This window comes from Dendronephthya gigantea, unplaced genomic scaffold (assembly GCF_004324835.1).
Source record: "Dendronephthya gigantea isolate DGI-Jeju-01 unplaced genomic scaffold, DenGig_1.0 000100F, whole genome shotgun sequence".
Lineage (NCBI taxonomy): Eukaryota > Metazoa > Cnidaria > Anthozoa > Malacalcyonacea > Nephtheidae > Dendronephthya > Dendronephthya gigantea.
The window spans coordinates 714290-740271 of NW_021163110.1; the positions used below are offsets into that span (position 1 = coordinate 714290).

Consider the following 25982-nt stretch of genomic DNA (forward strand, 5'->3'; position numbering starts at 1 on the left):
GTGATTGAAACAGTTGTTTGAGTGCTTCAGCACCGGCTATGAAGGTGGATGCATTGGCCAATACCATTAACCAGGGTAACAATTTTCGGCTTGCAAAACGTCAAAATGCTTGCAGGAAACTTCTCTCTGTTAGGTGTGTGACTACTTCCAGATGAATGGCTCTTGTGACTGCGCAAGTAAACAAACAAATGTAACTCTTCATCTCTCCGCTATTTGCTTTGAAGTATAGGGGGACCAGCATAATCAACACCGGTGACAGAGAAAGGTTCTGTTTGTTGCATTCTAATCTTCAGAAGTGGAGCGGGATCTGGTGCGTTGTAGGCTGTTGCTTCGAGTCTTCTACAGGTTATGCACCGTCAAAGTAGTTTCCTGATGTACTGACGCATGGATACAATCCAAAACTTCTGGCATAGTGCTGTAACTGTTGAGGCGGTGCCAGAATGAAGTTGTTGTGCGTGGGCTTTGTAAACACTGAGTATTGTAAAGGGGTGATTCGGTGGGAGAAGGTATGGGTGTTTCGCTTGCTCAGAAAGTGGTGCATTATGGATTCTACTGCCACAGCGAAGAAAACCTTTAGCGTCTAAAACAGACGAAGTTGTCTAACGAGAAGTAAACGTGTCTTCGACTTGGATTTGATATTGTTGATCACCTTATAGTAGATGATTTTCTGGGTGTTCTGTACCCATAGGTGCTGTGATTTACATCTCTCGTCAATAGTTGGTCGCCCGGTGGTGGTTGATTTCTTTTGAATGATTTGAATAAATCTCAGTGCGTATGCTGTGACGTTGAGCAGTTTGTCGAGTGTACTGTGATGTATCTTGATACATCAATGATTTGGTGGATACTGAGTCAGTTGGTCAATGCCGTTGATTGAGTCGTTGTGGGTTCATCTGTAGCGGGTTCCACGGTTGGGGTTTCTGTGTCGTCAAGCTAGACTATATTAACGTTGAGGGTTTGAGATAGGTTCCAAGTGGGCCATAGTGATTGATGTGGTAACCATTCGGGACCGTGTTTCCACAGGGTTGAAGCATGGAATTGTTGGCTTGAAATTCCATGAGTGAGCAGGTCAGCTGGGTTGCTTGCGGTAGGGCAATGGTTCCAACGCATTGTGGTAAATAACTCTTTGATTTCTCGGACGCAGTTTGCGATGAAGGGTTTCAAAGTTTTGTTGCTGTTTAACTAGTGAAGGACAATTTCACTGTTGGTCCACAACTTGACTGTGAGGTTGCTGTATCTTTGTGTCAGGGATTGTTATACAAAGTTAGCTAGTCTTGCTCCAGTTAGTGCTGCCATAAGTTCCAATTGAGGCAATGTCAATTTCTTGAGGGGTGTGACTCCCCCTCAACATGATTTGGCGATGACCATGAATGTCTCGGTTCCATTACAAAGGTAAGCAACTGCGCCATACACTTTTATGCTTGCGTCAGCAAATAAGTGAAGTTGGGTGCTGGAGGAGGTTGTGGTCTTCTGTGAGAAGTGGCATTGTGGTAGCACCGTTGTGGAGGTATTCTCTATCTCCTTAGCAAGGTTGATCTAAGCCATTGCTAGTTCTGGAGTAAGTGGCTTGTCCCACTTGAAATTTCCCTGCCATAACTCTTGGAGTAAGAGTTTTGCTCTAATGGTAATGGGTGAGCGGGTCAAACGTTTTCTATGACTCCCGTAGAATTTCGCCTTTGGTAATGAGATGGATGGACGAAGGAGTAATAGCTCTTTGATTGAAGCTCAAGGTGTCGCAGGTTGGATCCTATTTCAGGCCAAGGAGGTTAACTACTTCAGTGGAGTTGGCTGCATTCTGGCTGGTTGCATGATCGGGGAAGACTTTACTGTTAGATGTCCACTAGCGTAAGTTGAACTTTCCTTCAGACATGATGGATCTCAATTCGGTGCAATACTGAAGGGTTTCTTCTTTTGTGTACAAATGGTTCTTAATGTCCTTAGCGACTGGGGATTCGTAGTTGTCTAGGTGGGAATACAATGTTGCATTGCGCATAAAAGATGAACTTGTAGAACCGAATAGAACAACTTTGAAGCAGTAAATTGGAAATGGACTTTCGGGGTCTTGGGGTTGGATAACCATAGAAATCTGGTAAAGTCTCTGTTGCATTCAGGGAGTCCCACATGTAGGAATGCCTTCTCAATGTCTGTCGAGAATCCAAAGGGGTATGTTTGAAATCTTCATAATCAGTTAGTATGTTCCCATACGCTTTGAGAACTCTGGTGTTCGACTTAAGTGGCGTGTCATGGAACGTGTTCTGCCTTCGCATATGTTGTGGTTAGATGGAAGTGGAGGGTGTTCTTTTTTCCACGGGAACCCTGCATTGTAGCCGCCATTGGTCTCACAAGTGATGGAGGAACGTTGGTCGTTGATCCCATTGATTCTAGCGACCAAAATTGTTGTAGGTCATTTTCTTGCATGGGTGAGACGGAAATGGTGAGGACGTCGGCGACTTCGTTAACTGGGTGAGAGACTGGTAGTGGACCTGAGAGTAAGTAACCAATCTTCGACTGCATAGCTGTTGGGTGGTTGCCACAGATAACTTGGTCCTGGACAATATCCCAATAATAGTCTGCTCCAACTAGAAGTGAAATGTTAAAGCTCTAATTGCTAGTCACAGGATGTGCGAGAGGGAGTTCTCTTAGATATGGTGGATGTTGATGTTCTTGTGTGAACAAAGTTGAAGAGGCTATTTGTTTGAAAGCAAATCCTTTACCCACATGGCCCCATATAAGATTTTATTCTTGATCAAAAATCTGATATCTTCCTATTTTATTTTCTATAGCTTTTATACAGAAATTCAAAGTGTAAAATCAATACTTTATTTTCTAAATTCAATTTATTACCAATAGACTGTAGCTGAAAACCATGACCAGCCGACAATTTAAAAAAGTAAAGTAAAAAGCAAATTCGGAACAAACAAGACATCTTGAGAATCAGAATATAATTCAAAGAAGACACAGATTGAGACTGTAAATTTTCGACTTTATTACAAAGTCATCTTCAGACAGAAAGATTAAAGCAGAAAATCGCCCCGATTTCCGAGATAAGGTATAAGGAACCAGATTTTGGGCAATAGATAATCCGCTTCATGAATAACCGTACTGACAACAGGAGTGGAATTTGGAAAATACTTAGTTTTGACTTTATTTAGCATAAAGTCCTAAATCCTGTCTCAATAAAATACAAAGATTTCTTTTCAAACCGGTGAAATTTGTCACTATTTACGACACTAAGAGGTCTTATTTTCTTTCCAACAAAGACAAACTTCCTTCTTTATCTTGTAGCAATTTAGTATACGAAGTCGCTTGCCCTGGCTGCGGGAAAACCTATATTGGCATGACGCAAAGGTGCCTTTCTGTACGTTTGCAAGAGCATTCTACTAGGCTCTCTTCTAGTGCAGTAGGCCAACATTTCTCAGAGTGTGAGCACGCTCAATTCTTAGCCACACTACAAAACCAGTTCTCACTACTCAACGATATACCATTATCTTTGAATAACCCTTCTCCTATTGAGAACTTAGTTTTCAACAACTATAAAATTCTTCACATAACTAAATCGAATAACTATCATATTCTCGCCTTTCTTGAAGCACTCTTAATCAAACACAACAAACCTTTCCTTAACACTGGACTTAAAGCCAGCAAGGAACTACAACTGTTCACTTAATCTCTCTATATTTTAATTGTCGGGTCTTTCTTTCCTTAAATTAATCTATCTAACATATTGTTGTAAATATAGCATACATATTTAGTTTTATTCACTGGATTAACATGTGCGCTCTCTCTCTGTGTTGTATATATATATACATTGTAAAGTATTGTATTTCATTCTGTCTGAAGATGACTTTGTAATAAAGTCGAAAATTTACAGTCTCAATCTGTGTCTTGTTTAAATTATATTTTGATTCTCAAGATGTCTTGTTTGTTCGGAATTTGCTTTTCACTTTAGACTGTAGCTGAGTTATATAGATCACTAATTTTGTTTGATTTGAATCTTCAAACAATTTTTCAGATCAATTTACAAGAATGTTATCTAAACTATATCAGGGATATTTACAATTATTATATTATATTATTTACAATTAATATATTAAATTATTAAAAAAATTTAAATGTTGAAGAAAATAGTGAAATAATTTACTTTCAAAAATATTAAGATTGTCAATTTCAATCATGCAATTTGGCATATGGAGTTCCATAATGTTACTCCTCTTTTCATGTACTTATGATCTTTTTTGAAATGGTCCAGCAAGATAATCAGCTAGGCGTTAGTCCATTTAGACACTAGAAAGTTAATATGCCAATATGTAAGGTATTGCAACATGTAGCAACAGGTGTAACTAGTTTAATCGTTTCAATACTCATGGTGAGACTTCTTAGCTGTCATTATTCTCACCACAAAATTTTATAGCTTCTGAATATTTTTCTTTGTAGTACTTGACCATGCAAACATACAAGTATAATATTACACCATACAGTTGAACAGTAATACAGTTTTGAAAATACTAAGGATGAGATGATACTTTCCAAAGTCTATTTATCAGACATAGGCTTGCAATACAAGTTGAAACAGTGTTTAATATATGTTCTGAAAAACTTAATGTTGAATCTAATTGTATACCACGATTTCTTGCTGGAACAATTGGAGTGATCCTTTTCAATGATGTTTGTTTGGGGGGGGACAACATTCTGTACTTTCTCCATCCCCATTAGGACCGGTCGTTTAGTGGGGGCTACTTAAGGATTTATGTGTTTTCTTCCATGCAACCAATGACTAATATGCCATCTTTGTCTCTTTAATTTTGTGATATATATAATTAATACAATGGTTTCAGAATTCAAAAACGAAACAGGAGGTTGGTTACTTTGGTTTGTTTTTTGTCTGTCAATATCAATAGAATTGATTTATGAAATGGATGCTTTATTGCATAAATATTCAGTGGTGGAAATCTCAGAAAGCCAATGTGACTTGCTTAAATTTCTCTTGTCAAGAATTTGATACTTGCTTGACAATTTTACAAAAATGGAATCTTTAGCTCACATCAAACAAGACAATCAGACTTATTACTGCTTTATAGATGTGTGCGAAAAGATTTTTACAGACACTCCAAAAAGCACTGTTGGAAACTGGCTAAAGTCCCTAAACATCTCAACAACAGTCTGTCCCACTTTGGAAGAGAGATTCACTTTCGTCTATGGAATGCTTCTTTGGGTGCAATATTCAGCTTAATTCCAGAGGAAGACGTGACCCTTTCAATGGCATATCGCAGTGAAGGTGCAAGAAAGCGACCCAGACTTTCTCCCAGTAGTTCCGCCACAATCCTGGAAAGCGACCACAGACAATCTGATTGTTTCTTACAATGTCAATGACCAGTCAGACAGCGATGCACAACAACCTGTAGAAAAGAATTTTAAAGATGAAATGACATTGCCTAAAAGAAATACATATAGCATCCCATTAGATGGCGTGCCTGAAAGATAGAAGAATGACATAAAAGACTTGCGCCATTTCTACCTAAAAGAACTGAACCACAACTGACCTGGTCCACCCATAGGTAGCCCACCAACCGTGTTCTACGCACACGCTACTCAGTGATTAGCATATATTAATTTATCCTAAGGTTGGCAACTTTATCACCAATTATCAATAATATATCACATACATACATGTCAAACTTCGATAAAAACTGAAAAACTACCACAAAATACTGCAACATTATTAAATATAAATTAACTTGGATATATTTTCTAAATTCCGACATAGTTTTTAGCTTCAAAATGTATTGGGAAATACAGAAATTTGTTAATTTAAAATAAAGTTTTTGAAAATACATTGTCGAAATTTTCTTGTCGATAGGCGGGATCCAATTTACCCTATGTTACGTCACCTTCGGAGATATCTGGACTCAATCCTATTGGCTGCTATCTCATGGAGCAATCTTCGAAAATTTTCCGACGTTTCAGCAGCCAATAGGATAAATAGGATTGACCCAGGATTTCTCCGAAGGTGACGTAATGTAGGGTAAATTGGATCCCGCCTATCGACAAGAAAATTTCGACAATGTATTTTCAAAAACTTTATTTTAAATGAACAAATTTCCGTATTTCCCAATACATTTTGAAGCTAAAAACTATCTCGGAATTTAGAAAATATATCCAAGTTAATTTACATTTAATAATTTTGCAGTATTTTGTGGTAGTTTTTCAGTTTTTATCGAAGTTTGACATGTATGTATGTGATATATTATTGATAATTGGTGATAAAGTTGCCAACCTTAGGATAAATTAATATATGCTAATCACTGAATAGTGTGTACGCACGCGGAACATGAGTGTTGGGCTACCTATGGTCCACCCTTCTCAAAAGTTAGCATCGACAAAATGGTTGAAAAAGCCATGACCTTTATGTACTTCTGCTTGAACATGAAAAACATTGCCATAATAACGTTAGATCTATTTAACAATATCTAACTCTATACTAGTTATGTAGAATATTTAAAAAGGACCCGAAATCTTAAACCCTCAACTATAGTAGCGCATCTTATAATGGGAAGTAACATATTGAAGTTTAATGTTGCAAACTTTCCACCAGCCTCAAACTGCATTGCAAACCATTTCAGTGACACTTTCAGCACAAAAGCACAATGATATCCAAACTTCATAAGGAAGGTTTTACCAGTAAAGCTTCTCAGCAGTTTTATTTTGCGCATGTTTTAGAAACTCTTCGCAACATACATGATAAGTATCTTGAGACGCATGGGTTGAAAGAAAGTAGGCACTTACATGATTTTGTACATTTAGCAACTTATCTAAGAGCAATTCCTGGCCGATATAAGGAGCTTAGGACTTATGAGATTGCATATCGAAGCGGACTGCAGAACTTTTGATTTCACTTTGGTGTGGGTGGCGGTAATTTGATCGTATTTCATGAGGGCAAAAGCGTTGTAATTGTGCAATTTGGCCAGGCAGAATTTGGAAAGAGTCGGTAAAAGCATTGGTGTTTCTTATAGACATTGTTTTTAACACAACAACCAAAGGATACAAATTGTGCACACTGCCTGAGGATATATTCGACATCCAGAAATATATTGAGCATGAAAAGTTAAAATTCACTGGAGGGTTTTGTTCTAATTAATAATCTTGTCCTGTTAAAATGATCAGTATTCACTTGTTCAGATTTGTTGGGATTTTAAGTAAATATATGTTTTAGTAAGTATATATAAGGTTTTCTGGTGAAATTCTATTAATTGACAGTCGTTGGGAAATTAATAGTATGTGACATTCATTGATCTCATCGTTACACAAGTAATCTATTGCTAAGAAGTATGATATAAGCGAGTATGATATAAGTAGTATGATATAAGTGGGTATTTTTATTACTAATTGAATGGGGTTGGAAAATTTTTGGTAAGGTTGTCTAGTGAAATTGTATAAATTAATAGTCGTTGGGAAATTAATAGTATGAGACATTCATTGATCTAAATATAATTGTAATTGTCTAGTGAAATTCTACAAATCAATAGTTGTTGAGAAATTAATAGTATTTGACATTCATTGATCTAATTATAATCGTTATACAAGTAATCTATTGCTAAGGAGTATGATATAAGTGGGTATGCTATAAGGAGTAAGATATAAGTGGGTATTTATAAGTGGGTATTTATATTACTAATACGCCTTTTGGTCGATAAAAAGCATGTGTGGTATTTTTTATAAACAAAGTGCAAAAGTCCATACAAGCGTGTGGATCTAGAACATTGCGCTGTATGTAAATTAGGATGGTTGTTACCAAAAGATGCGCTTGGGGTACATGCAAAAATTATAGATATTATCTAGACCGCATGCAAAGGAATCTGCAGAATATCTGGTTTAGTTTTTTCACTTTCCCTGCCCAAAATGAAATGCAGAGAAACATATGCAGTGGGTTGAAGCGTGCCGTCGTGGTGATTTTTTCATGTGTCGGGCTTACAAAGGAAAATCCCGATCCTATATCAGCCACAGCAAGTAAAGAGAGGTGAGCTTACAATAAAGTGTATTTTTATGAAATATTTACAAATATTTGTGTGACTCAATATACATATTTTTATGATATAAATAGGTATGCAGAATGAACATGAAGCGTAAACCTCCAACTGTTCGTCAAAATAAAGTTAACAAGACGCCTGCTCAAGGCGTTACTCTGCCTCCAGGTGAGGAAACTACAGAAGATGACAAAAGGTCACAAAATGCGGTGATTTTGCTTTTTGTACTGTTGGATGTCATACTGTTGTCTGTCATACTTTTGGGATTTTTTGTTATACATTTTGTATTCATTAATATGAAATTATTCATTGATGCATCTTTATTCATTGATGTAACTTTATTTAATGATGTAACTTCATTCAGTTGCTTAACTTTGTTTACTGATGTAACTTCATTAATTAATATGACTTTATTCATTGTAACTTCATTGTTGGCATTCAAAGTTAAGTTGGCATTCAAATGTGACTTGGTATTCAAATGTGACTAAACATTTTTACCGCCACAGCATATGAATACAATCTAAATCTTAACAACTTACCTTTGTAGTTGTTGAACATGGTTCTGAAAGCTCTTTCAATTCGACATTCATATTTTTAAATTTTTCACAAGTGAAGAACGTCGATTCAAACACGAGGCACAAGGACACGAAGAAAAATAAACATTGCACAAAATCACCCCAAAACCTCCCTAAATGCCAACTGATGTACATAATTAATCCGTGTAACCCAGGGCTTCTCGGTCAAAATGTTTTGAGTTACCTATAGAAATGCCAACTTCTGTCGCCCAAAACTACGACGAAAAGGAAAAAAGACCATGGCATTTTAAGACTCCGCTGCGCATACGCAGGCGGAGTAAAAAGTCACGACCAAGTGATTAGAAGGCTGCAGCAAATGCGCTATTTCTACTAATGAATTCAAATAATTTTGGAAAGACTGACAACAAAATAATTCATGGCAAGAAATTGTGGACACGCATGCGCGTTAGGCACCGGGACTTAAACATATTTGTAAACCAAAATGGCAAACGTATTATTATATATTTGTACGGGAGTTACCAAGAAAAGCGTCATATATCATATTTTATTCACAAAACATAAGATGTTAAATCTGATATAGTTAGATCTTGGGGATAACTCGTATCTAAAGCGAAATCTGTAATATAGCAATATACAAATTTCATTCGGTATCGCGATATTTCGCTACCATTGAAGGTGAATTATAACATATAGCGCAATAGGCAAAATACCCCAAGGAGGTCTCAAAGAATTCCATTTTTGTTCCATTTTGGGAGACAAACACAACATGTTGCATCTCCTTTGGCTTGCCAATGCACTATGTTTCAAGCTATTTTGCATCTCTCATCTCGGCGATTAACGCCTGGTTTGGTTTTTAGAATAGTTCCACAGACATTTCGATACATTCTGGCAATGAAATTTGATACTACACGCTAGAGCTTGCCGAAATGGCGAACATAAACAAACGAAGAAACCGTTCTTTCTTCCTCGAATATCCCTCCATATTGTTGTTGAGGGTGTCGAAGACTCCGAAAAGTAAGAGCCCTGTGACCAGGCCTTATAGTATCCAAGCAACAACGTTATATATTCGTGAATATTGACGTGTATGGCTGAAATTATAAATATTGATTACGCGCCATATTTAAATTTCGCGCAATATTCATAACATCAAACGCAATATATTTCAACATCCGTAGAAGTTCGATTTATTTTTCTGTAACATATAGACCAAACCAACAGGCTTGTAAATGTCTGATGCAAATGTTTCTTCAGAGACTCTTGAATTACTTATAAACGCCAACCCGCCATGGAATAAGTTATCATATGTCACTAAACAAGCAATATCGGACGATCAGGTTATGTACTGCATGGGTATTCACAATAGCGTCTTGTTGCAGTGGTACAACTCGAAATCTGAGCACAAGAAGTTTGTGGATTTTCTAAACGAAATCATCCCCAATGGATCAATTAAAATCAAACGCGCATCTTTAAGAGTTGAAGACCGGCTAAGGTATCAATGTTTGAAAGTAAGCAAACAGGTTAAGCAACTTAACTTAAAAGGTTCAAAGGCGAAACGTGTGACATTTCTAAACAGTATGTCTAAAGTGAGCATTTTAGTGAGTGAATTCGCTACAGCAGCTGAAATGGAACAAGAAATCAAACGCTCAAAAGTGGCACTGCAGGAGATACAAGAACGCTTGGACAATTTAAACGTTGAGTTGGAGGAATGGAAGAAAGAGTACCACAACTTAGAGAAAGAGAAGGAACTTTTATTCAATGAAATGAAAGCTCAGAAAGATTTGGAAATTTCAGAAATTGTGAATAAGAATGACGAAATGAAAAAATATGCGAGAAGGTTAGAGAAGGAAACTGACGACAACTGTTCACCTGTTATTTAGAATATTGGCGACTTGTCAAAGCGACAGCAAAGAGGCGACTGCAAGCACTTGGGACAAGGGCTGAAAAAGCATTATGGTTTGCAAAGCACTTTGGGCTTGAGCTAGATAGAGTGGAGTTTCTTGACAGCAATGGCCAGAAATATGGTTGGAATACAACACCTTCCTCAAAGGCCACATCTCCAATTTCCCCAGAACCACTACCAACAGCAGACCCCATACCGCACATAACGCTAAACCCTTCGACATCCTCAACACCAACTGCACTGCCTAAGGCAAAAAATAATCAATACGACCAATTGTCAATTGATGGAAAGTGCAAGGTAGAAGCTATTTTGTTCCTAATGGACAAATTTGCAGTAGGAGATGCATTTATACATCAACTCTCAATGGTTGTTGAGGGTATGCCTTGGTCATATTTAATCAAACAATGTCTAAACAAACTAAACAGTATTTGTGCAGTAAAACCAACCCCGGGAGCAGCACCTGGTGCACAGATATCATTCAAAGATTCCCTTGTTGACAAATTGAGACTTATGGTGAGTACAATTAAGTTTCAAATGTACTGTATATTTCTTTTGGTACTCTTTACTGTAACTCATTTTTGCTGCCGTGCACCAGCGCGGCAGCACACTATTCTTGCACGTATATATAGTCGAAATCTCGATATTTTGTCTGTCCTTCTGTCTGTCACAGATTTCCGGGGGGGGGTTTTTTACGGAATGAGGGGGAGCGTCAATTTTTCATATTTCACCCATATGCTGCTAAATATCGAAAGAAAATTTTGTAAATAGGCCCTTCCATACGGCTGATTTACATCAAAGTAAAGAACATATTTGTCAATTTTGTGTTCAATATAGAGGTAAGCAATAGGGCCGTTTATTTCGAGCTAAAATAAGCCGTTTATTTTGAGCTAAAATAAGCCGCGGCTTAAATTATATGGGGTATTGTTTAAATTATTGATCGCAAGTTGATCGCAATCATCGCATGCAAACACTGAAATTCGCTGTCGCAAGTCCCGGCCGCCAAGACAGTTTTTGCAGTCTAAATTGATGCTGAACACCAATGTTTAATTTAGGATGTGGTCGCCGCGACTTAAATTAGCCGAGGCTTATTTTGGACTAGCTCTACGAAGGGCTGGGTTTATAAGTTTATTTAGGCCGCGATTTATTTTCGCTCGTATAAATGGCCCTAATGTATAGATTGATCAAAAACAACTTTGAATGTCTTACTGCGACTAAAATAATGTAATTAACAGCTCTAAATAATGGCCTAATTGTTCTAGACCAGGTGTTGATCTATTATCTTTCTCTGTGGACAATGATTGTGATATAGCCTGTACAAAATAAAATTACTAACAATAATGAAAATGTTTCAGTTGTACAGAGGCAGAGGAATAAAATTATGGGGAGACATCACATGTCTTTCACTATTTGTTTGAGGCATACCACATTTGGAATCCACTGCTTGTAATAATTTCTATATGGTTTCATCCTTTTATATGTGCATATAGTACCAAATGTAATTTTATTTTAATTTGATAAAATGTTGCAAAAGTGCTTAGCATGTGTTGTTTTGATTTTCAATCAATGGTAAAAATTTAATATACTATAGCTACTTTTGTACTCTGTTACTTTGTTTAAAGTGCATATGTCAAAATTACCATTTTTTCCCCAAAAATCGGCCGTGTCGAGACAATTCGAATGATATATACCTTTTTTAAGACGGATAAGTACTTCCAGATTTATTTTACCTCAAACATGTCGAAAAATAGGGTTTTTTGAAACCGGGCCGGGAGAAAAGAGTCTGAGTACGAACAGCAGGCAATGACGTCAAATCGGGAACCTCATATTTCACACACATGTTGTTCCGCTCGTTTTTGAACTACGCCGAACGAGGAAGGCTACAACAAATCTGTAAATTCTGTTGTTTTTGGATATGTCTGCTTCTGAATCTTACTCAGACGACAATTCGACATCATATGACTCAGATTCGGATGTAGTTGAGGACTATGAGCTCGAAGTGGAAGAATTTGACTCGCCTTCAGAGCAAGACGAAGGGCCGTCAACCTCGCCGTCAACTCAAGGCCAAGCAGACATGCCAGACAACACTATCAATAGCGTTGGGGCAGTGACTGTTCCATACGAGGATGAGCCTATAGCGGATGATGATTGGGTCGAGAAGTACGAAGAAGAAAGAGAGACTGATAGGATTCGATTTGAAACCCTCAAGGAATGTTTAGACGGGACAATTCCAACAAGTGACTGGTAAGCCTAATTTTACAATTCGATATGTAATTTTGCTACACACGTCGACAGGATTAATTACGTAAATTAAGTATTTTTATTTTGTTTTAAATATTCATTTAGGTGCAAGTGTAACAACTGTGACACAAGTTTGCTGCAGAATGTGTACGAGGCTCAATGTTGCCAGGAAATAGACAGATGCACCAAGGCACTGTGTTCAGATGAAGTGCTCCAAGATGTCGAAACACCACCTACTTGTGTGTTACATCACCCAGGATTTCGAATTAATTGCCTGGAGAAATGGTCCTTAAGAATGGCTGCACCAAAATACAAAACTAAAAGTCGTAGAAGATATCGCCAACAAGGATCAGAAGAAACGTGAGTTTAATTTGTTTACTTTCAGTTGAAAGCCCTCCTCATCATGCAGTCAGCTCAATATGGCTAACTAAAATCATGTATGTGTTTTACATGTAGCTACACTTTAATTCTGCGAAAAATTATATTTGTTTTTTTATATTTGCACATATATATGAGTATTATGTGGCATGGCAAAGTTATGTTTGTTTTTGAGTTTACAGTGCACACATTTAATTTCAAAAATGCAACTTTTGAACTATTGTATAAAATCTATTCTAGTATGCTAATATAATTATTGTTATTTTGATATAGATACTTGCGGTCAATAGCATACAGAGAATTTTCTCAGCTTGTTTATGGAATACTGGGTCGACTGCGAATACCCTTACCAGCTTGTGCATATAATGCAATTCGCACAAAATTTCTAACACATGATGAAGCATTTACTGGATTTGATGAAGATATATCAGACTAATAAACAATTATCATGAATTAAAGTTCATTTTTTATTAAATTTTTTACTATGGAGTTATTTCTTGCTTTTGCATGACTCTGTTTGGGAGGGGAGAATGGGGTGGAGGTGGCTTGACATTTTGTTATATGATCAAGAATGTCATGACCAACCTTGGGGTGTAAGTAATGCATGGCCCCAAAGAGACAAAAGTGGACAGATACTGCAATATGTTTGAAGTTTGTAATATTTATTTAAAATGATTAGTTTGAGGTCTGTTTGTTCCTTGGGCAATCTAAAACATTTTTATGACCTTTCATGGGCTGGTGGCACAAACTGCAATGAGGTTTTGCCCTTTGAGTTGGTCTTGTTGTGGTTGCCTCATCAACTTGCGATACTAAATAATTGAGAGACACATTAAATTAGAATAAAAATGATATAATTTTGTTTACTAATGATACAATACATATGTTGATTTATCACACCTGCTGCTGTTGGAGGGACTTCTTTCACAACCATAGCTCTCCTATCACTTCGCTTCTTGATGGCCTCATCTCGTGGTTGCTTATTCAGCATGACATTCATTGGTTCAGGGGTCATCTTCTTTAATTTATCATGTTCTTTCTTGAGGTGCCTTCTCTTTGTGCTTCCAGGAAGGTTTCATAGATCTCTTGAACATAGCCTAAAACAATGATAAGAATACAATTATTAACCCTTTCATTGAATTCAATTTATCTGTTTATTATTAATATAAAATTATCTGAAATCTATACATCCAAAGCCCTAACAAACTGTTACAAAGCTTGTGAAGTACCAGATATACTGTTGTTCACAATACCACTGATTTTCAAGGAGTAGCAAACTAATTACATCATGAATACCGTCATAAATGCCTAATGACATATGACCACAAGGCCCACAGACTTACAAAAGTTTGCAGCAACTTTAACATCTCTGACAGTAGCTTCCCCATTTTTGAATTTTGGGTACACCACCACATGCTGTTCTGAACCATCTGAATTCTTTACAACCTTTCTGTTAAGGTTATAGTTGAAGTGAATTGCTGCAATTATGTGCCTAAATAAAAAAAGTTTCCATGTTTATTAATTAGAAAGTACACTTGCTATATATGTAGGTACTCAGAAAGATTTAGTTGTATTGCATTATATGATTTAATTAGTACCTAATATACATGCCAGGATAGGTATAAGCAATCATTTTAGGAGCAAACTGGTTTAGCACCGAGTGGAACCCCTCAAGGCAGCTTGTTTGAGACAAGGGAGATGCTTTCTGGATTCCTTTCTTTAACCTCTTGTGTGACAATGCTTTACGCACCTTCTCATATACAACAGAATCTAATATGTATGAAGAAAAATCACATTTAATTACTTTGAATTTAATCTGGTCACATCAAATTCCATGTGGTCTTTGTTCTCACAATGCTAAGACATCTGTGGTGAACATCAAGGGGAAAACCAATGAAAATTACATACTTTCATTAAGCCACTCTCGATTTTGAATGACACCATGAGCGCACTTGTCAAAGATAGGGTCATCAAGGTTTTCATGTTTGTTTACAATATGACCAAGAAATGACATGAATTTGGCCAAAATAACCCTCCCGTCACCAGACGAAGTAGAAGTAGCACTCCAGGACAGATGGTTTTGACAAGGACGTATCCAGGGTTGAACTTCTTCACTGTCAGTCTCCTTTGCAATTTTTGATAGCACTTTTCCAATTTCTAAAAATTTAAATAAAGACATCACAGATTTTTTATTGTTACAACAATATTTGAGTAATGTATATCCACCCTTTGGACATTCATACACATACTAATACATACATGAAAATAGATGTATTCATATAAAAACATACTTTTCCTCAAGTGCCAAAGATCAAAGTAATGCTTCACTTCTTTCAGCTTTTCCCTCATATGTTTGGCTATGGATGTATGGCGGTCAGTAACAAGTGTGTCGTATGATATTCCACAACTGTTCACATATTCCATACAATGCTGGAATGCAAGGTACTCCATTGCCTGACTACTTCCTGCTTCATTCCTCTATTAAATGTTGAGATGTAAAAGAGTAAACTAGGTTATGAAATAAAGCATGAAATCAATAAATATTTTTCAAACCTGAACTAATGAGAAGTGCAATATACATTGGGATGTACAGCAGAATATTGTATAAGCACAATACTTTGCACTGTGTCCCATGCTATCATGCCTTCCATCTCCTGCTATAGTCAGTGGGTCTTTGTTTTCTTGCAGTTTGTTGATCAGCTGCCCTTGGTACTTCTTCCAGTGCAATGAAATGGCTGGAAATATTCTAGAAATGTTTACAAAACATACAAGACATTATTGTTATTGATTCATTAGGAATGAGGATTTATCTATGAGTGTGTCTACAAATAAAACAATGGAAATCAACAAAAAATGCAAGAGAAAAGTAATGTTGTGCATAATAAATGCAATATTGGCTGATTTAAAAAAATAATATTGCTGAAATCTATTAGATGTTGTTTGACATTGTATTAATTTGTTGACACTCATAGATAAATTAATTCATCAAGTCTGTTCAAAATTTTATTCACTTATATCTCACATAGGGTCAACTGTTCAGAATTGAACTAGATAGTGAATCCAGTTAGTTCTTGGAACTCACCTTCTGGTGCCTAAAGAAAGTGCTCAGCGAAATGCACGCCATACCCATGTGAGTAAAGACACGCTGAACTTTACTGATTGATGCACCAGCCACTAAAATCGCAAAACTTAAAAGAAAATTTCCAGCTGCGATTTTGGTTCCCTCCATATTAGGTTGACTGTGCCACACAGAATTCCTCTGCTTACAGTTGGAATTTCCACAGTAAGTGTGGACAACAACCTTTGTCCCATGCTTACTGGTCTCAACAAGAGGATTGCCACTTTTACAGGATGGGCAGAACTGAAAAAGTAGCATCAGCTGCGACAAGAATACGATAAACTTCGGCTCTGTCCTTAGATTGTCATCTTTGGTATATTCTCTAAAAGTTCAGAAATAGTTTTATACATAAATGGTTAAAACCTTACATATAAATAGGATGCCAGGCTATGTAGTTGTAAACGGTTCTTTGTAGTAGATTTGGTGTCTCATTTGACAAACTATTACCTTTTTGGTTCATAATCATCACTTTCATCAGAGTCCTCTGTCTCTGTCTCAGTCAAATTATCCCACTGAGTTGTATCAGTATCATCTGATGCAGTATTTGGGTCAGTTGGTAATAACTCTTCACTAGTCTCACTACTGATATCTTCTGTTGGAGCTACTTCAGTGTCACTAGATTGTGGTACATTCTCCACTGGAATTTGCAAATCTGTCAAGTACCAAATACAATTGTATTACTCACTCAGATGAGCCATAAAAATAAATTCATATTCATTTTCGTATGTACTAATATGTGGAATCTCAACTGGGTATATATAAATTAATTATTGAAAATAAAGCCATTTCCTTTGGGCTTTGGCTAACACTGTAGCTAAACTAAACTATTACAGCTGTTTATACAAAGGAAATAACGTAAATTCTTCCAATATTGATTACCCTGCTAGTATTTATATGTATTTAATAAGTTAATAGTGTGTATTTGCATTTGAGCCTTGAAGACAAATTGCTCATGTAACACGATATATGCTTGTATGTGTATGACTGTATGTATTTATCAATTTTTAATGTCTAATGTAATTAGCCCTAAAAACGAATAATACGAAACCCCTTACTGGATTTTAAATCCATTACGATAGACCTTTCTTTTGCTAATTTCTGTTTCCCGTCTATTACTTGGTTCCGAAGAAGTCTGTTCCTCTCTTCTAATTCAAGACAGCATTTGCACACTTCCGCACTAAGCACTGTTTGAGTGAACTTTTCGTTTGTTGTTTCCGACTGCTGGATGTCCTATAAAAATTTCAACATTTAATAAAGATATAAAAATACCAATCCCCCCAGAACTACCTTGTGAAAGTATTCCATTTATTACATAATTTAATAGAGCCTCAACGCTTTCAAATTGACTTTGACGCAAACAAATGCAAATTTATACTTACATGACATTCGACACTTGGCATGTCTAGGTCCATTTCTGCTTCAGGCTCGACAAAGTCAGATGAACAACCTGGTTGTAGTTCTTCCGAGGTACTTGGTTCATTCTCAGCTGTACTAAACTGAAAAAAATGCGAGAATAAGTTAGTATTGAAGTGCGTACTGCGAAACTAAACAAAGGTTTCATTGTTTCTCACCTTGCGTTTGATTGCTCTGGCTGCCCTGTCTGAAAGCTGTTTTTCGGTCTCATTTGTAGTATATACCGATGGAAATGATGTAATCCCTATGTCATCTCTTTTAAGCACTGGTCTATACGTCTCCTGTTGTCCAGCTAGATTCAATATTCTTTGAAAATCGCCTGCCTTAAAATGCTTAGAGCATACACAGCTTGAACTGCTAGGCTCCCATTTTGCGCGTTTGCGCTTCACGAAATCTACCCAGACCTTTCGTCTCTTAATAGCTTCTGACCTTAAATCTCCATCGTAAGGTATTTTGTGAAGTATAATACTATTTGCAGGATCCGGAATATTCGAACAACCATATACAACACAGCGAGAAGGCATTTCGTCGGCGATTACTACAGTTTGATATAGCAAAACAGCGTGTTGTATGAAATATGAGTTTATGCGGTTCCCGATTTGACGTCATCGCCTGCTGTTCGTACTCAGACTCTTTTCTCCCGGCCCGGTTTCAAAAAACCCTATTTTTTGACATGTTTGATGTAAAATAAATCTGGAAGTATTTATCCGTTTTAAAAAAGGTATATATCATTCGAATTGTCTCGACACGGCCGATTTTTGGGGAAAAAATGGTAATTTTGACATATGCACTTTAACATCAGAAAGGTAGAGCTGGAGCCAGTGGTATAAAGAACAGTTATGTATAAGTATAGTTATGAAAGAAATTAGCTAAAAAGAAATGTGTAGATTGATCAAAAACAACTTTGAATATCTTACTGCAACTAAAATAATGTAATTAACAGGTCTAAATAGTGGCTTAATTGTTCTAGACCCAGGTGTTGATCTATTATCTTTCTCTGTGGACAATGATTGTGATATAGCCTGTACAAAATAAAATTATTAGCAACAATGAAAATGTTTCAGTTGTACATCAGGGCAGAGGTATAAAATTATTCGGAGACATTACATGTTTTTCACTAATAATTTGTTTGAGGCATACCACATTTGGAATCCATTGCTTGTAATAATTTCTATATGGTTTCATCCTTTTGTGTGTGCATATAGTACCAAATATAATTTTATTTTAATTTGATAACATGTTGCAAAAGTGCTTAGCATGTGTTGTTTCGATTTTCAATCAATGGTAACAATTTAATATACTATAGCTACTTTTGTCTACTCTGTTACTTTGTTTAACATCAGAAAGGTAGAGTCGGAGCAAGTGTTATAAAGAACAGTTATGTATAAGTATAGTTAGGAAAGAAATTAGCTAAAAAGAATTGTGAATTTTGGAGTTCACTACAATTTAGAAGTTAAGAGTTTTACACAAATGACCGCAGGATTGGTCCCATGGAGTCAACCATAGTGTGGACATAATAAAAAATAAAAAGTAAACATGTATTTCAGTTTGTATTGAAAACAGCACAGCTATATTTCAACAACACAAATTATTTTATACCCCAAGTAAAACAACCTGAACTAAAAGAAGAAAATCTGAATTCTATATAATTCAATTATTACTGATGACAAACAGTTATCTGCCAATGATTGTTGTTAAAATAAAAGTAAAAAACCTCTTAACAAATCCCACTTGAAACTGTTTTTTTCTATAGTACAAATTATTTTCTACCCCAGCTAAAACAACAAGAACTAAAGAACAAAATCTGAATTCTATATATAATCCAATTTAATTCCAAGCAGGATACAACTTGAAGCTTGATGACAAACAGCTATCTGCCAAAGGTTAAATGTTGAAGCAACCTCTAAACAAATCCCACTTGAAAATAAATTGAATATATGTATATGCTGCTATTATGCTATTCTGGTGACCAGTAGAGTACATGATAAAATATTTAAGTTTTGAAACTGATCTAGTTAAAAACATTCCAAGTTTAAAGCGGTAAAATTCTTTAAATACAACTTAAATTTCGGATCGGCTGTAAACTGCAAGCCTCCATCAGAGCAATCATGTAAATAAAAACAATTCAACATGATTCATGTTGAATTGTTTTTATAATGCTTGCTGGTCTAGTTGACTTGATTAAGGCTGCTTTTGCACGGTCAAATACTTTTTGACAAATTTCTCATCTTGACGCATGTGATATTGAACATATGCAAGCACAAAACATTATGGTTGCTCATTGAAGCAAATTATAAAAGACATTCATAACTCATCTACTTTACATACAACAGGAGAAAAAAGCAACCAAAAGGCAAATAACAGGATGAAATTCAGCATGTTCATAACCGTGTCTGTGCTAAAGTAATCACCGATCGTTGTTTGTACAAAATGCTTTTTGCGCCTGGCAGCACTCCCCTTGCGATAGTAATTTCTAGTTGTTAACATTCAGGTTGACACGTTGGTTATCCTGCAAGAAATTTCTCCCACTCGTGCGGGCTCGTTTTTTCAGCAGTTATTCGCGTGATAGATCAATTATATTCTTAGAAGATGAAGTACTTGCGAAAGTTTCATAAACAAGATGGCGTCTTCCGAAAATATTGATCCAGAAACCGGAGGTGAAGTTCTTGATTTGCGCGCATCTAGTTCTGCAACTGAACGCGAAGATGGGTTTTGGAATAGCTCTGTTGTGTCCATGAAGTTTTCAGTGGAACGCCAATGGATAAAATCCGTCCGAAAAGCAAGGCGAAAGCCAAATTATGGAATGTCGAATATGGATTCCCAACTTGAGGAAGTGGTTGGAAACAAGCTTGAGTTAGTTGGTCCTCTGCTCGACATCTATTTAAAGGAAATAGGTAGCTCCTTAAAAAGCCGGCTATTCAAATCAAAAGCCACTGGTTTGGTAAATCCAGTAATATTGTTTATCCCTTGGGCCGTGTTTCGCCACATTATCGTCCTCGTGCGTGGGTATTCTGGTGATGTCCATACAAACAACAAGAGTTCAAAACATTATGTCTCTATTCAAAAAATGGACACAATGAAAAAGTTGTTTTCACCAGCAAGATTTTCTGGCGAAGTGTTCTTTGCATACAGGCATTTTAAGAAAGCAAAGTGCCCAGAATCTAAAAAGATGATATCTGTCTACAATGGCAGGTCTACCATTGTTGTGTCTGAATTAACACCATTTTGCATTGACTACACCATGAAATCTCAACGTGCTACAATAACATTTTATATCCAACGATACTCAGTGGATGACTATGCTATTGATGGGCACCTACAGTCATTGATGAACAGTCAGTAACAAAGTTAACATTTGAATATTATTTGTTTTTGGTAGGGCTTTTCTAAATCTTAAGCAAACTGACACTCAGAGACATGCATACTGATCAGTTGTGAAGCCAGAATGTTAAATGTTTTATGTTCTGTTTATGTTTTGCACACAAAGTGATTTCTCTCTGATTCTCACCCAAACCTAACCAGTAACATGATTTATCCAATCATATTTGTGCACAAAACACATGGGTATAACCAGCCAGAAAGCAGGGTGTAAAACACTATTCTAAGGCTCATTAAATATGAAATTAATCTCCAAGGCAACTGTGAAGTGAGTGAAAAATATGGTATACGCTGAACATCATTTTTTGTGAAACAATGTAATGCAACAAGTGACATATTTTTGGAATGCTTGACAACATGAACCAGTACCTGACACTGTTTAATTCGATGAAAAAATATCTTTTAGAAAATTCTCTGTCAAAATATAAATTTTACCAAACATCTAATTAGTCAAAAAAGTAAGTAAAAAATAACTAGCAATAAAAAATTGTCAAATTTGAAGAGTTACAGGTACTAGGTTATACACAAATAGAAGATTGTGAAATTTGTATTATTTGTATATAACAACAATTATAAACCTGAATGCAACCTAAATTTAAAAAGCTTAAAACTACACTGTTTTGAAACTATGTACAGTATATTTCACTGCAATTAGACAGATTTATTCATACTAAGTTATGTTGCTATGCTTTCTTATATACTCTCTCTTATGCCCTCTTTCTAGCATCCTCCAGCTAATCTGCTCTCTAATCTCTTTATTAAAATATCCTTTCGGCCCAACAAACTTAAATTTAATTTACACAGTTCTTCCTTAAGTTCTTTCACACTCATCTGCTTTGGATTCTTCCTACTGCATTCAACTGGACCAGTGTCACTGTTGTGAATCCCTAACTAAATGGGGATCCAAAATAGACTTGTCAGCAAAACGCTCACCACAAATTTCACAATACACCGGTTTCAAAAGGATAATCAGCTCCTGAGAAAGTTCTTGGTTTTGGGCACATGTCACAATCTCCCTACTCGATAGGCAATCATGACAAAAAACATTGTTTTCTATCTTCCTGCCACAATTACAAAATCCTGGCTGGTCACAGTGTGATGGAACACGAGACTGATAATGTGATTTGTAGGTAGTTGGCATGGGCTGGTTCTCAGGTAGATAAAAGCTGCGCACATAGTTAGCTCTTAGAAGCTGCCACCATTTCCCTTTAGTATCTGTGCTGTTCGATCTGTTTGTCAATGCCAAGTCCTTCTTTACAGCAGCATGTTTGGCTTCTTTAGCCTGCAGGGAAATTGTGCCATATCCAACTTTATACATATCATACAACTTGGTAGCGTGGTATGGAATTGCGTATCCAACTGTCCATGTGGTGACATTCACAGACGTGGGGTAGAATAAGCACATCAAATGGAAAAATAACTTACAATTGTCCTCAAGTTCCACCAGGTCTGCAGGTGTGGCAGACAGCTTATTGAATATAGCACAGGCATTCCTCAGGTAATAAACCATTCTACCCAATGCCAGCCGTTTTAAAGAATGCAGAGGTGTTTCGTTAGGAAACTGCAAAGCATCTACTAAGCGATATGCATAGAGTGCTAAAGCAGTGGCCTGGCGCCCAATAAGTCTGGTACGAATCTTATTGTGTCTCCTATTCTTATCATCATGATGCTCTTTGACTTTGCTTACCAGGAATCTCAAGCCGCAACCAATTGTTTGTGACTGGCTTACTGGATTACTTGTACTCGTTTCACTAGTTAGGGATTCACCAGTTTCAGTCTGTGAAGCATCAGCTGCGGAACTTTTAGTAGAGACTGGAGCACCTAAAACTTCAATAAAATCATGAAATTTGTCCCTTTGCACAGATTCTAAGTATATAATGTTCAAAACTTGCTGCCATGCGTTTATCTCACAATGCAGAGGTTCAGGGCGTTGTCTTTCGGCAAATACACCAATACGAGGGGGACCCAGTTGACGTATGCCATTTTCTGCCATATACTCTAACATCTTGCTATGTCGTGTCTCCTTTAGTGTAGTTGGCAGTGAAGAAATGTACGCTTTTACTAACTTTGCATGTTCCTCTCAGGTGGCATTAGTATAAGGTTTCCAAGTATCGGTATCAGCATTGCCAATAGAACCACCCATTGTTGAGATGTTGGCTTTGCTTACATTTGCATATGGAGAGGGATGTGTAGCAGCCTGGTTTAACTCATTATTGGACCAGCCTTGCCATGACATATCTGCACTCGGTTGGAATTCAACAGTACACTGCTTTCCTGCAACTGTTAGTACATTTCCTTCCAATAAAGCCATTTCATCAGTGTGCTGCTTCCAAAGATCTTCTAAAATTTGATGTTTCTCTTCCAAGCTGACACAGTGCAGTAAATACTGGAAATCTCTACTTCGGACACGGTCCCCAAGATTCCACATAGTAACACTTCCTATTAGAATAAATATAGGGCACATAAGCACTGTGATTATATATCCTAAGAAAAGTCAAAAAATGATAACAGGTTTCATCAATGCAACATGTTAGCACTCCTGAAATTTTTTCCATATTTGAAGCTAAGTTAGTTTAATACCATATTATAGGATTGATAAATATAGGATTGATTTCTCATGTTCCATGCTTCCACACATCCATGTATTATTGCCTATTTTACTCCAGAATTTACAGTACATACCTATTGACATTGTGAGATCACTTGTCTCTGGAGCACCATCATCAGAAAATTGGAATATGAAATGATTTTCCATTTCATTAAACCAAACAAGCTTTTTTGAGAGATGTTGTACTCGAAGATGCAAATCAATAATCATAAAGACCAGGCCAGTGATTGTCCTTGAAACTCCTGATGTGCCTGGTAACTGCTCAATATCACCAATGTCAAGATTTTTCACAAACAAGTCAACAGCTTTAGAGGATACTGGTTGAGGGTGCCTCAGATCCAACCCCAGACAGTTAATATTCTTTGGCAGCCATATCTCCTTGTTGGCATTGAAGTAGGATGCTTGTGTCTTGCAAACAAGTGTAAACTTTCTTCGGGACAAGAAATTCTGGTACTTCAAAGCTAGTGCGTTCTTCATGGCTTCAGCTGAAATTTGGTAATCTTTCATAGAGTTTCCAAACAGTTGTTGTAGATGCTTTCCTTTTTTGTACCCAATAAAGACCTCGGTGATAAATTCTTTCTGTGCATTAGCTACTATGTAGTCCCAAGCACCATACAATGAACCAACCTATTAATTAAAATAGGTGATCTAGGATGAAGAATTTTTAGTACTGTATAGTATTTACTTATTTCCATTAACTAGTTACATAAGATCTAAAGGTCTTTCTTTGATGAGTACCGTACCACAGAACCTCTGGCATTTGACAAAGTAAAATAAATTTAAGGGTACAACACATGTTGATGATGGGTCAAGTATGATACCTGGCTGTTTATATAGCTACTCAGCAATCTGCCCCATTGTGCTTCAACTTTTTACTTTACTCTATGTATTGCCAAATTATCTTACACGCGAAGGGGAGACCCTTACAGCCTAATGGGCTAAATTACAGTCTCTATCCATATGTATACCTCTCCTCCATGTATAAATGTAAGGGCCTTCTCTGTCTCTTTTCTTCTTCTGTATCGTGTGCTTGAGCTGGAATCATTAATCATATCTTTCGAAGTGGGATTTTTCATTCTCATTCTCTTTTCATTCTCTTTGAAAATTGTTTGTAATCTAGGCCAAGTGAAGAAATCATTGACTTCAGTTCTTGATTCTCCTGTGTTTTAACTGACATTTCCTGTTTAATTGCTTCAACTTGCTCGCTTTTCTCTTCAAATGCTCTGTTTAGGTTTACCAATTCAGCATCTGAATAAAGTAAAATATCAATAGAGAGGATGCCATGTATATGGTATAGTTAGACACAACACTGCTTATATTAAATATTCAGTTTGAAAGTATGATTATACAGTGTATTTTGAAAAATATATCGAAACTAAACTTTGTTTACATCATTCAAGAGAGAATATAACTCATTGTATTCTGCTTCACTTTCTATTGGATCAAAAATCACTCGTGCTTATTTCCTTGCCAAGAAGCGCAAACAAAGTTTAGGGGTCTACAGGCTCAGAAAGATATGATATAGTCCAACAAATATTCGGGTAATGCTCCTAATTTTTACACCAATCAAAATCAGCTTACCTTTATTGCTCAAACTTTTCATAAGCTCGGCCTTAGCGTCTTCCAACTGCTTTACTTGGGCATGAAAACGAGATGCTGTCGATTCGCATTCTCGGATTGTTTCAGTCATACGATTTTCCTTATCTAACTGCTCTCTTCGTCATTTGTTTGCAATAAAAACGGGTGAATTTTCCCAAAATATTGCCAGTTTTTTTTCAGAGTTGCAAAGTCCCTTATGGCCTCTTAACTTCGAACATTTACGACTTCTTTTGCAATATAAATCTTCGTCTTCTTGAGTCGCCATCTTGAATCTACGAACTTCCGTACATAGGTCAACTTACGGCTTTCCAGTTTCCACAGTCTTTCTTTTACTCTTTTTTAAAAGCATAAGCTATTGGTTAGGCTACAAAAATATATATATACACAATTCGTTTAGTTAGGAGCCTGCACGACATTTGTATGAAGATATTTTCATCAAAAAACCTCCACTTTTTGCTTAATTTCCTAATTTCCCGCTACTATTAAAGACCTTGTAGGGTAGCCTAAGTGACAAATGTGGATATACATGTGCTTTACACACCCCTCCCGTCAGATCTGTTTTTGATTGTTTTGATCAGTCCCTAGAAAGCCGTTTTATCAGAAAAATGAGGGACTAAAAATGCCATTTTACTGCCTTTTATGCTCATACGTTGGTCAAAATAAGTATTTCTTATAGAGACCATATATTTTACATTGTTTTAAAGGTATTTTTAGATTCAAAACATAATCAGCTTAGTGGTATTAATATTAATGAAGCATGCTTATTCAGCCGCCCCTTGACAGTCCGCCATTCTGTCTT

General features: G+C 36.5%; 1 protein-coding gene, 1 long non-coding RNA gene and 2 pseudogenes across 2 annotated transcripts; 1 reads left to right on the forward strand and 3 right to left on the reverse strand.

The window, feature by feature from the left end:
- Positions 1-12663: 12663 nt before the first annotated feature.
- On the forward strand, positions 12664-13593 carry LOC114534444. The gene is made up of 3 exons (XR_003688133.1): positions 12664-12695; positions 12798-13052; positions 13344-13593. It is a non-coding gene; the product is annotated as an uncharacterized LOC114534444 (long non-coding RNA).
- Positions 13594-13727: 134 nt separating this feature from the next.
- On the reverse strand, positions 13728-15642 carry LOC114534414 (annotated as a pseudogene).
- A 1613-nt stretch (positions 15643-17255) lies between these two features.
- On the reverse strand, positions 17256-18122 carry LOC114534434 (THAP domain-containing protein 2-like). The gene is made up of 4 exons (XM_028555878.1): positions 17757-18122; positions 17565-17681; positions 17302-17415; positions 17256-17270 (listed from the first exon to the last, which is right to left on the reverse strand). The coding sequence occupies exons 1-4, from the start codon at positions 18120-18122 to the stop codon at positions 17256-17258; spliced, it is 612 nt and encodes a 203-aa protein (XP_028411679.1).
- Positions 18123-21847: 3725 nt separating this feature from the next.
- Positions 21848-24642, reverse strand: LOC114534435 (annotated as a pseudogene).
- Positions 24643-25982: the final 1340 nt, after the last annotated feature.